Consider the following 13,365-nt stretch of genomic DNA (forward strand, 5'->3'; position numbering starts at 1 on the left):
CTTTTAGGAATTGGATGGAAATTAGTTCTAGACTAAAATTTCAATTATGTTACACTTTCTCTGCCAAAGTTAATACGCTAGATTGTACACTGCGCCCTTAGACCCCTCCCCCAGGCTGGCCATCAGTCTTCAGCCCCCCCCCCCCACTCAAAAGTACCTTCCTACGCCACTGACTGCGCCACCGGATCAAAGGATACAATTAGCAATGTGAAATCGAAGCTCGTCATTTCCAGCAAGAGACAGCTCTCCTTCCTTCTCAAGAAAATCTGCGTACTGATTTTAGATAATAGGGAACTCGCAAATATATGTTGTACAGACTCGCAAGTTCAGTGCTAAATTTCACATTTACGTTTCCGTTGTTGAACTTTTCAATAAGAAACAGAATTGTAGGTAGCCTCCTCTCAAATCAAATACTGATGTGGATGAGGATGAGGACAATGACGATGACAATGACGACGTTGACGATCATTTTGGCGATGGTGATTGTGCGGAAGCGACACTGGTGGTGTTTGTGATCAGGAATCAAGAGTATATTTAACGTCGGAGCATAATTGCCGATATTAAACATTTTTGTTCTTTTTTACGCCAGGCACAACTGGAAAAAAGTGCTCGGATGCATTTAACGACCAGTTTAACACTTGTTATCGAAAGTATTTTTGTCGACATGAAAGTAGTCAAGAGATAGAATGCTCTAATTTACCCGATCTATGTGACTGTTAAGATGGTCCATGCGACTGGAACAAGAGTGGCAAGAACGATCGATGGACAACTGTACGGGGACAAGTGAAGGACAAGATCGGTGATTGCTTAATTTATCCAGGGATATGATTTCGTCAACACCTGGAGAAGCATAAGTTCATTCAAGTAGTGAATAATATCTCATTGGTAACCATAAATAAGTAGATTAAATAAGTAGATGATATTGTGAGGGAGAAGTCCAGCAAAGCAGTGTTAAGAATTTTGGAAAAGGAAGCATATACCGCCTGCTTTGGACTTTCTTTGCAATAGTTACAAAATACTAAAATTCCTTTCTTTTGATTAATTACGAAATCTGTAAATCCTAATGCCGATTAACACCGATTTAGTCTTTTTTCTTGAGAGGCGGTAGGGCTATAAAGTATATGTTTCACAGAATGTGCATGTTTATTCAAACAGAATAGGCCAAATAAACTTCAATGATTGTCATAAATATCTTTATTTCATGCAACAAATGATAGATAACACAAAATTCTTACTGAGATTACTGTAGGATTGCATATCACAAGTTCCTAACAGATGGAGCTCTTCCAACCCCCACCCCTCCCTTCATCCATCCCCTCACAACTGAGAATACCGTATGATTGCATATCATAAGTCAACCCCCACCCCTCCCTCCGTCCATCCCTTTCACAACTGAGAATACTATAGTATTGCACATCACAAGTTCCTCACAGATGGAGCTCTTCCAACCACCACCCCTCCCTCCGTCCATCCCTTTCACAACTGAGAATACCGTAGGATCGAATATCACAAGTTCCTCACAGATGGAGCTCTTCCAACCCCCACCCCTCCCTCCCTTCATCCATCCCTTTCACAACTAAGAATACTGTACGATCGAATACCACAAGTTCCTCATAGATGGAGCTTGCATATTGTAGGATTTAAATATTTCTACTCTACAAATCAATCAAACTTAATCACAGAACAGGCGGTGCCAGCCTCACGTCAACACATGCCACAATGGCTAGCTATACATATATATATATATATATCTTTGGTATGCTCCCAGCAAACTGCTTCTTGAATATTAATGAGGTTGTCAAAAATTGAAAACTCTTGGAAAATAATATGATATGAAGGTGGTTTACACCCTGTACGTTAGCACAGATAGTCACTCTGTTTTATCTGATGACCGAGTGCAGATTGCACCATAAATAGGGAAACTTGACACCTGATGAAGCATATGCAACACTGAAAGTATAATTCTTCTGGAACAATCTGAATACATCCTCGACAACATGAAATTAAGAGCTGAAGAAAGACCTGAGCTCAATCCGTTACTTCACCTCTGTAGAACATCCTACGGGGATGAAAACACCACGTCCTTCAATGTTGCTACGTCCTACTCATGTCCTGACACTACCTCCATTCATTCAATATACGCAACACCTGAAGTTTTCACTTCTTTCCTTTTATCTTGCTTTCTTTTATGTTGCTTTCGTTTTATGTTGCTTTCTTTTTTGTTATTTATGAAAAACACAGTAAGAGCCAGAGTAATGCATATTTTTAAACTTTTAATTCTTATTTTTTACAAATTCCTCTTGAAGCTGCCCTTATAACTGTCCCAGGGATCTATATGTTTGACAATAAACACAGCAGTTTTGGGCTTTATGAACTCTGGTCGCCATTCATTTGTCAAACAAGCTGAAAGCGTAGCAACTTTGGTTAATCTACATGGCCTTTTCCCATGTAATGTCAGATGAAGCATGTTTCATGTATCTTATGTCACGTTTAAACTCGGCTGAGAAACTGTGACAACAACTCAGTTAAGTCCACCACATTCCTGACATGGCTTTATACATCTATCACCAGTTTGACCATTCATCTGCTTAAGTAAATATTACTGTAATTCAAGGCTCCTGCTTGTTAATTGCACTGTTGTAGATGGACGGTCATTTTGACTCAGCCATGTGAAGTACATCACTAAGATGACAGACATATACCTCATCATCCCATTGCAGCTGTCTCTGGTTCCTCATCCTCTTCATCTCGCTCTCCAGAAGAGGACCTCTTCAGCTGTCTACCCGCCTCTTCCACTTTCCCGGCACTCTTCTGGAGTAAGTGAGGACCGAGGAGAGAGATGAGCACAGCTCCTAACGGTGCTGTGAGAATGATGCTCAGCACGGCGATGGTTAGGATCTATTAACGAAGAAGAGATTAGGATGTAGTAACGAAAAAGAGATTAGGATCTGGTAACGAAGAAGAGATTAGGATCTAGTAACGAAGAAGAGATTAGGATCTAGTAACGAAGGGATTAGGATCTAGTAACGAAGAAGAGATTCGGATCTAGTAACGGAGAAGAGATTAGGATCTAGTAACGAAGAAGAGATTAGGATCTAGTAACGAAGAAGAGATTAGGATCTAGTAACAGAGAAGAGATTAGGATCTAGTAACGAAGAAGAGATTAGGATCTAGTAACGAAGAAAAGATTAGGATCTAGTAACGAAGAAGGGATTAGGATGTAGTAACGAAGATGAGATTAGGATCTTGTAACGAAGAAGAGATTAGGATCTAGTAACGAAGAAGGGATTAGGATCTAGTAACGAAGAAGGGATTAGGATCTAGTAACGAAGAAGAGATTAGGATCTGGTAACCAAGAAGAGATAAGGATCTAGTAACAAAGAAGAGATTAGGATCTAGTAACGAAGAAGGGATTAGGATCTAGTAACGAAGAACAGATTAGGATCTGGTAACCAAGAAGAGATAAGGATCTAGTAACAAAGAAGAGATTAGGATCTAGTAACGAAGAAGGGATTAGGATCTAGTAACAAAGAAGGGATTAGGATCTAGTAACGATGAAGGGATTAGGATCTAGTAACGAGGAAGAGATTAGGATCTAGTAACGGAGAAGAGATTAGGATCTAGTAACAAAGAAGAGATTAGGATCTAGTAACGAAGAAGAGATAAGAGTAAAGGTACATACTGGAAACATACTGGCTTAATCCATGCACAGTCTGCAGACATAATGTGCAATAGAGGTAACAAAGCGTAAAACAGCATTACCATTTCAGGAAGGGCCTTACCAGTGCAAGAACAGCTATTCCCAAGAAAGAAGCATGCTTACATGAACCAGAAGAGTATATATAACAACTTCAGCATGTTAATGTTGATATACTTTAAACAGAACGTTGAACTTTAAACAGAATGTTGATATACTTTAAACAGAACAGCATGCAGAATGCCTTACCTGAGAGCCATAGACTTCCAAATGTTCATACGATGATTTACCTCTTGCAGTCTCCAGGGCAACAGACCCAATAGCAGCCTGACAGGAAGTAAGAAAATAAATCAAATAATCTTCTTATGAAGGCACTTCAGGCATGAAATTCCTTTAATTGAAAACAGCACATTGTCAAAAGGTATATTTTTTTCTGTTTCATGATGGCTGCAAATGTACATGTAGATTGTTAAATCATACAAGATTTAACTTTTCAACAAATCGCTAAGAAGAATAAAGGTCAATTGGCCAAAATATATTTGTGTCCACGTAACCCAGCCGACCTCATCCTAAAGAATTTTCAAGTCATCGATAATCCCATCGTACAGAATGCAATTCAATAGAATAGATCATTTATTAAAATGTCAATTTGTGTGTTTATGCCATTTTTTCATATTTCTTCACCTTAATTTCTTATAAACTTGCTTCCCATTCTTTAATTTTAGTCTTCTCTACTTTGAATGTTACAGCAATGGAGCATCTAAAAGAAGCAAAAATATTGCTGAAGTTCCCATATTTATGATTTGAACCTCAATTGGAACACTATGCAAGCAAAGGTTCCTTCTGGGTATAGCAAGTAGGGAGTCAGGACAGGCGCATAGCGATGAATTTGCCAAGGGAGGGGCGAACCTGTAGGCAAACTATTAGAGCCGTAGATTCGGCATTGGAAACTATCTAAGCGTAGCGCCACCATGAGTTGGCGCGAAGCGTACAATAAAATTTTTGCCGGAAATGCCTCCCAGATCGCTGGAAATGGCACATCCCAGGCCTTTTTAGTTGCATCTAAGCATTTTCTATTTTGAAATTGCTAGCGATATCATTAAAACATACAAAAAAAATTGCTCAAGCGGTTGTCCCCTTCGCGCCCCCCCCCCCCCCCTTCGCTACGTGCTTGAGTCAGGACCAAATTCCCTGATTTGTAATTCACCTCCTTAATAAGTCCAAATTCAACTGCAGTCGAGTTGAAATCCCACCCAGACCTAATATGTAGGAGTTTCGTGTTGAAGCTTTTAGAACTGTAATCATGTAACCCACCTCTTACCTGTACGGTGGCCTTAGGAAGCCATGCAACGGCTACAAAAATTATTTCTTTGGTGTTTAAGCCAGCTCTAGTGACAGCAAGACCGGACACAATTGTACGGACTATGAGACCAAGGAACAAGGTGATTAGCCCAAGACCTGCAGAGGGGGGAAAAAAAACAAACACCCACACAAAAAGGATTAAAACAAAATTATGATAAAACAAAATGATGCAATTTTAGAGCTTTTTTTTTATGACACCATAGGTCATGAACGTGAACCTCGCTGGCAGAAAAGTACAAATGTCAACGACGGTGATAAAAAATCTATTATTTCAGTTTAATTTGTAACACATTGTTAGGAATTCCTGTTAAAGGGGTTACTTTAGGCATAACATTTAATTTAGATATGTAGTAGCAAAATCAGTCTTTGTTGTATGTCTATAACACCTTCAAATTTATGAGGCAATTATATAAACATTCCATGCTCATCATTTTAAGTTGCTTGACTAGTTAATAGTTTAACACATAGACTATTAGGTTAGTCCTTCAGATTCAACACAAAACTCAATAGGAAACAGTCAAACTGTCACAGACCCAAATAATGTGTTTATGATGCTTTACAATTTCGAAGCAGCACAAAGACACTGCAACGCCTTCCCACCATTCAACCTAATGGGCTCAACATTCAGGAAGGACATGACTAACCTTTCTTCTCCTCCCCCCCCCCTTCCATCTCCACCCTTTTTCCCCCCTCTTCTCATAGCTCTCTTCCACCTTTTTTCTCCACACTTGTCCTTCTATAGTTTACTCCCCACCCTCTGCCCTTAATCCTCTCTTTGTCCCTCTACAGTTTTTCTCCTACCTCTCCTCCTCCCCCCCCTCCCCCCGGTTGGTTTCTTTCTTCTCTCCATCCCTTGTCTACTAATCCTCTTACATCTTTCTCTTATATCTTTCTCATTTGTGTAAAAGTGAGTTGGTCCTTTACACATTCTCTTACACAGGCTCTCTATTGGATAAGCAGTTTGCTAACAGTTTTATTTTATTTGGATCTTTCTTTTTTGTGTTCACCGTGCTCATTAACCTGTCTGTATTCTGTGTGTGTATTTGTCCCCTTCTGTTTACTGTAACTTGTCATTCAGCCTCTGAAGAAGATCCTGCTAGGCCCTCCATCTTTTACACATTCTCTTACACAGGCTCTTTAGTGGATAAGCAGTTCGCTAACAGTTTTGTTATATTTTTGCTTTACAATTTCGTCAGGGCAAAATGTGCTGATGATTGTATCCAAGAATACTCTGTAGTTTATATGAGAACATAAAAGAACACACGTGTTTATTAAGACAATGGGTTGACATTAACATGAAGGCCTGCACTGAGTACAATTAACCCTTAAAGGAGCATTCCAAGGATCAATTACTTTTAACAGCTTAATATCTTGAAAACCAGAATACAGGTTAGCTACAGAAACATAACGCTACACTTTGACATATGTACCAAGACTAAAATTCAGCATAAACTCATCCTAAAGTAAACATGGGAAGTATTTGACGCTTTGTACAAAATGGCACTCTCTTTAAAAATATAATTTGATATTCTGTACAAAAACAATTTTTGTAGGCTGGAATTTTTTTTACTGATATTCAGGCATGTTGAAATGCTTTGAATGTGAAGATCAATTCGATTTGACTGACAAACATGCCAAAGACAAACATGGTATAAGATGTGACCAATTTGAATGAATTTGAGAGGATGCAGCCAATGCTGTCTGTTAACCACCATGCAAAGCTGTTTTCCAGTGACTGGTAACATTCTACAAGATAAGCACTTTTAGCCATGACCACTGCACACTGCCAACTGCTTGCTCTGTTTCAAACACTCAATCCACGTTAGGACCATCTAGTCGGGGTCAGTTAGCATTCAATTGGGCAATATTTAGCCGTGTTACTTGCCTAGCAAGCTGTTTTACAAGCTAGGCACTTTTAGCCATGACCACTGCACAGTGCCAACTGCTTCCTCTGTTTCAAACACTCAATCCACATTATGAGAGTCTATTGGAGGTTAGTTAGCATTCAATGGGCAGTATTTAACCATGTTACTTGCCTAATAAGCTGTTTTACAAGCTAGGCACTTTTAGCAAAAACCACTGCACACTGCCACTGCTTGCTCTGTTTCAAACACTCAATCAACATGATGACAGTCTAGTCGAGGTCAGTTAGCATTCAGTTGGGCAGTATTTAGCCGTGTTACTTGCCTAAAAGCTGTTTTACAAGCTAGGCACTTTTAGCCATGACCACTGCACACTGCTAAATGCTTGCTCTGTTTCAAACACTCAATCAACATTATGAGAGTCTAGTTGAGGCCAGATAGCAATCAATCGGGCAGTATGTAGCCTTGTTACTTGCCTAACAAGCTGTTTTACAAGCTACAGTAGGCACTTTTCACCATGACCACTGCACACTGCTAAATGCTTGGTCAGTTTCAAACACTCAATCCACATTATGACAGTCTAGTTGAGGTCAGTTAGCATTCAATCGGGCAGTATTTTAGTCATGTTACTTGCCTAATGTTGACAGCTGTATATCTTCCAGGAGTACTTCGGCACCGATGAGTCCGAACAACAGTGGCTGGAACATGAGCCACAGATGATTCAACTGCACTTCCACTGGTTCCTACAGATGATATGGTCCAAACAAATGAACGAAGAAAGAATGAAAAGATTCAAACTTGTAAAATTGTTTGAACAAATATAATTCAAAGCCAAGCATGCGAATATAGTTTCTTTGAATAATTGAATATTACCTTGGAATCTTTCCAACCATGTCCAGCTACGAATGCTAGAGTCAAACATCCCAAGGCTCCAGCTCCTGGTAGACCAGCCAAGTCACTCCCAAATACAGCGAGTATACCTCCAGAGACGAGAAAGATGAACCTCAATTGGCTTGCTGTCTGGAGAGAGAGAACGTAAATTTATCGTTCATCTGGTGAAGGTTCACGCATGGTAATGGAAAGTTTTAATCAAATAATAGCTAGGAGCTTTTAAAGGGATAGTTCCAGTGGCTGACAACGATTTCTTGATCAACAGTCTGGAATATTTCTGGATCTGGAAGTCAAACCGACACCCTCCAGATATTCAGCTTAAAGTTTATGGTATGGAACATATCACATTCTTTGTATCACAGAAGAATCAAATGTGCAAAATTAATACTTCGGCAATCAAAATCTTACAGGTTGTATTTAAATGGGAATCAGGTAACATTTCTTGAGAAAAATTGATTTTTTTTTTTTAGTTTAGTTTATCTTCAATAAAATGTTAACAAAAATTACCTTCTTGTCATGGGGAATGTACCACACTAAGACACCTCCCGATAGGCCATAGACCAAACCAATCACCAGCTCTAATGGTCCTCTCAAGATACTAAAGATGACATTACCTAAAAGAAATGATGACATTATAATGATTATAAAACTTCATAATAATAATAATTATACTTGACTCCATTTGGGCAATGTAATAATTACAAACAAGCTTAAACTAAATATGCCTAGACCATGACTTGGTCTGACATTATAAACCAAGAGCCTTTTTTAGATCAAAACACATCGGGATCACAGGTTGACGGGCACCTGCCTTTCATAATGTGAATATAGTTCAGTAAAATGGCTCCTTCAGGTTTAATAGCAAACAAATTTTCTGAAGCTTTAAAACTAGAACGTGGGAAACTTAAATACTGGGAGGCTGCTCCAGACCTGGCAACCCCCCCCTCCTGGGATGAGACCTGGCAACCCCCCCCCCCTCCTGGGATGAGACCTGGCAACCCCACCCTCCTGGGATGAGACCTGGCAACCCCATCCTCCTGGGATGAGACCTGGCAACCTCATCCTCCTGGGATGAGACCTGGCAACCCCATCCTCCTGGGATGAGACCTGGCAACCCCATCATCCTGGGATGAGACCTGGCAACCCCATCCTTCTGGGATGAGACCTTGCAACCCCACCCTCCTGGGATGAGACCTGGCAACCCCACTCTCCTGGGATTAGACCTGACAACCCCACCCTCCTGGAATGAGACCTGATGCTAAGAATGGGGTCAGGTAACCTAATGGTGTCACTCTTTTATGTAAAGAGTGTCCACCACATTTTACAATCACATACATGATTCGGAACAAACCATTTCTTTGGTCTTCAAGTTTCTTTCATTCGGATGGCTGTGTTCTTGTTCTTTGGTCCAAAACCAATAGATGGTGTAAATACAGAAACAAGATTTTCTACAACCTTTTCTTACCTGGCACCTCCATGTTCTCGTACAGTGAAGGCTTGAATTTTTGCAAATATGGGAGTCCTGTTGACATTTGCCTGATATAAATATTACCTTCATTCTTAGTTACAATGTTATAAAACGGAGGGGGGGGGGGGCGAGGGGGAGGTCGGGGAAAGATGATTGAGACTTACCGGTTGAGAATGCCATTCCTAATACGACCCCAAAGGCACTGATAGCCAGAACGTCATCACAGCTAGCAGCAGCTATGATTAATGTCGGAATACCTTGGTCTTTGCCGTAACCTTTTTCTTGCAACGACATCAGCGAAGGAACGATGACCGCTGGGGTAACCGCTCCTAGAACAAATCTGAATAAGAGCGATTGATTCAGTTAGGAGTGCTGGAGACAAAATATCTTTAAGATGAGGTCAGGTATAACAAGTTAAAGGGTATGTAGTGCTCAAGAAAGGGGCATTTATTGAGAGATTTATGAAACAACAGAATATAAGATAGGGTATGTTAATGGAATATTATAGAGCTAACATTAATGCAATTAAGTTGTTTTTTAATTAACTAAGTACTAACATTTCATTTTAGTGCATTTATATATATATATATATATATATATATATATATATATATATATATATATATATATATATATATATATATATATATATATATATGTAAACTTACTTAAAAGTACTAACATTTCATTTTAGTGCATTTATATATATATATATATATATATATATATATATATATATATATATATATATATATATATATATATATATATATATATATATATGTAAACTTACATTCCAGTATCCATAAAAAAAAAAATATTTCAATTCTTTTAAAGTGATGTCATACACAGTTACAAATCCAAAAGATTAAAGACATATTAGGGTATGCATGACCCTTAAAACATAACATGATACAATATCTTCTTCAAGTTTCTTTCAAATTCAGTTCAAACAATTTTAAGCTTATCAGGCTACAAACATTTTCCTATATAGTCCAATAATGTATACTGAATTGTATAACTAAGCGACATGTTTCTTATAAACCTAAAGTTTATTCATGAAAAGTGACTCACCCGAGCATGAGGCCCCACAACCATGGGAAGCCAAGAATGAAGTGTGCAGCTATGGCGGCTGTGACTGCCTCGGCTAAGCAGGGGAGACAGCAGAGTCTGACGCAGACCAAGCTCAATCTCCTCAAGGCCGCAGCGTCGAGACCCAGCCCGGCCTGGAGTAGGATCACGACCAGAGCCATACTTCGTAACGTTGCAGACCAGCACGGATCTATGTCGTCGGCCAGTCTCAGACTGCTGCAAGGGATGTTACGTAACAGGAATCCTGTCAGTAACATACCTGAGATGTGGGCAAAATTTACATATAAATATAAATGTTATGTTTCATAAACGATGCGAAAACGAAACGAACAGAAAAAAAACATATTATAATGCAGGTCATTTTTTTCCGTTTTTGAGCCAGTACGGTAAAGTTGAGTCAAATAGCCATGGGGTAAAAGCCACAAAATGTTCAGAGAAAATGCAATATCTTTACCACTACATTACACACAATAACACATTCACAGTTAGTGATGGCTCTTTAAGTGTATCCAACAGGACAATTTAGAACTTAAAAGCTAAAAAAAGGGTGCCTAAAACTAAGCTAGGAAACTAGCTAGGAAAACAAATATTTGGAAAAAAAAAATGAAGAAAACAATAACATCCAACACATCTGAATATTTTAAAAACAAAAAAAAAACTCATTATTTCTCTAATAATAAGTAGGATGCAATAAGCTGTAAAAATATTTTTGTGATTTCAAAATTTCTTCTTTTAAGAGACTTTATTGAACAATTGGATAGGTACTAGCCACTAAAGTAGGCAAAATTGCTTGTTTCAATCAAATTCCCCCACCCTTGTATTTTTTTTGGGGGGGGGTTAACAGTTTAACTGCAATTATTGTAGACTGTAGTTCAATAGTAGTTCAGCTCAATATTGACCTTCAACAATAGATTGTTAGTTCATAGGAACTGTACATATTGATGATTTTTGCACCATAATTTTAGCCCCCAAAATCTGGTTTTCAGTTTCCAACTTATGGATTATATCATTTATATGGGCAACATCTAGCTGTGAAATAGTTGCTAAATATTCATAAATGTATAAAGACTGTAAGAAGAGTTGGCTGTTAACAGAATGTAAAATTAAATGTAAACAATAGTTCTCTTCTAAGAAAATGCTTTTGCGTTTTGTCTGTAACAGAGCTATTCAATGTTAATTCTTAACATACCAAGTTTTGTATATTTTACTTTACTTATTTTGTGACTCATGCACAGTACATACATATCGCACATAGAAATGTACAGTAGTAACGACAGTTTGTTAAGAAACCCTTCTGGGATTGACTGGTTGTTAATGCCTTTGATATGAAATATACCACAAAAAAAAAGGGGGAAGGTGGGTGAGGCAACTGAGAAGGCAAAATTATAATCTATAGAGTAGCTGAAATACTCATTATTGCATTAATTACTACTGAATGTTTATTAATTATGTTTATTAATTCTGTGGTAGTTACGGTTGTGAAAAAGTTAAGCAATGAAATCACATGCGCACATGCTCATTATCAAATCAGTATACAGTAGGCCTATACAGGTAGTGTACCTTTTATGGTTTCTCCCTGTTTATTAGAAGTATCAGTAAGCTTAGTATATTCAACAGCCTTGCGGGGGGAAAAAAACTCAGAGGAAGTACCACATAGATGACCAAGTTACTTCCTCTGAGAACTTGGAGGCAATGCTAAACTTACCCAGCAAGCCTGGTAGGTGAATTGCCTCCACAATGAATCCTGCAATCTCCCCAATGACCACCAACATAAAGAGCGCAAAGAGATTTCCGCCTGGCAATGCATCATCGCCAATCACAGACCAGAGTGATGCCCATAACAATATACCAATAAATGCTAAAGTGATGACCTTAGTGATAATGTACAGCGGTGGACATGTGAAACCACGTTTATTCCTTTTCGGTGAGCGTTGATTAGTGGTGAGGGGCTTGGCAAACTGTGGCTCAGACAGGTCTTCAGGCTCAGCCATAGTGCATGTTGGTTCCTTTTTCTCTCTTCTATGAAGATAATAGCAATGTACACATGTATGTAAACATACATTAATACACAATATAAAATGTCAAGAACCTTGCACACAGATGGCTCAGTTTATTATGATACAGAACTGTATATTTAGCATATATATATATATATGGCATTTGAGGGTTCCAGTTTATATATATAGAGAAGACATGTCGTTTATGTCATATGGCAAATTGTACTTCGCATTCAAATACTGTATAGTCAAGTCTGCACAAAACTGCATGAAAGAGTCCTGTGCTTATATGTGACACTGGAACTTAAAATTGGTGCTAGTTATTATCAAATTAATTTTTTAGTAAAGCAAATAAACAGTCTATATTCCATGCATGAGCAAGGATATATTTTGGAATATTGTGGAATGTGGTATTATTGAAGATTAGTGTATGATATGGTAGCTTCAGGTGGTCTTTGTTCACCTGCAAATGTAATTACATTCAAGCTACTTTACTCATCCTGCTGCAACCAAACAATGAAAGAGGCTCTCAGCAATTGCCTGCAGCCACCAGACTTCAAATTCATAGGGAAATAGGTGGAGGAGGAGGGGGGGTTAATCAGTATCATTTTTCATGGATTAAAATATGGTCTGATAGGCCAGGTAGAATCAAACTTTCTATTGACCAAAAAATTATCATTGAGGCCTATATTGACAAATAGGCTCACTAGCCTTGTCCTTACCTTGTTACACTTGTCTTGTTACACTGTCACACTCAAACTCAAAGCCAGTGCTGTAATTTTGCTGCATAGGATAAGTCTAAAAAAATAACCCATAAAACTGAAATTGTTAAGGAAAGTTACCCACGAAAACCAAACAGCTTGATCAACTGTCAACTTAACTTCAGCCGCCCTAAAATCGGCTAGGCTACGTCTGCGATAGCTATGCCAACCTTCGAGGCCGACAGTATTTTGTGCAACTGGTGCCACAATAATGTACTGTATGTGCCTAGTCGAA

The 13,365-nt window shown here is 38.6% G+C and overlaps 1 protein-coding gene across 2 annotated transcripts; it reads right to left on the minus strand.

The window, feature by feature from the left end:
- Positions 1–1,365: 1,365 nt before the first annotated feature.
- LOC139968919 (sodium/hydrogen exchanger 9B2-like) lies at positions 1,366–13,349 on the minus strand. 2 transcript variants are annotated; one of them, XM_071973536.1, is made up of 10 exons: positions 13,212–13,349; positions 12,078–12,391; positions 10,355–10,631; positions 9,445–9,620; positions 8,320–8,426; positions 7,795–7,941; positions 7,556–7,664; positions 5,019–5,155; positions 3,947–4,024; positions 1,366–2,898 (listed from the first exon to the last, which is right to left on the minus strand). In XM_071973536.1, exons 2-10 carry the CDS (start codon positions 12,361–12,363, stop codon positions 2,707–2,709), a joined length of 1,509 nt encoding a protein of 502 aa, XP_071829637.1. In that variant the 5' UTR covers positions 12,364–12,391; positions 13,212–13,349; the 3' UTR covers positions 1,366–2,706. The 2 variants fall into 2 exon arrangements, with proteins under 2 accessions (XP_071829637.1, XP_071829636.1); XM_071973535.1 differs by having other exon boundaries at positions 13,092–13,230.
- Between the last annotated feature and the right edge of the window lie 16 nt (positions 13,350–13,365).

This window comes from Apostichopus japonicus, chromosome 6 (assembly GCF_037975245.1).
Source record: "Apostichopus japonicus isolate 1M-3 chromosome 6, ASM3797524v1, whole genome shotgun sequence".
NCBI lineage: Eukaryota > Metazoa > Echinodermata > Holothuroidea > Aspidochirotida > Stichopodidae > Apostichopus > Apostichopus japonicus.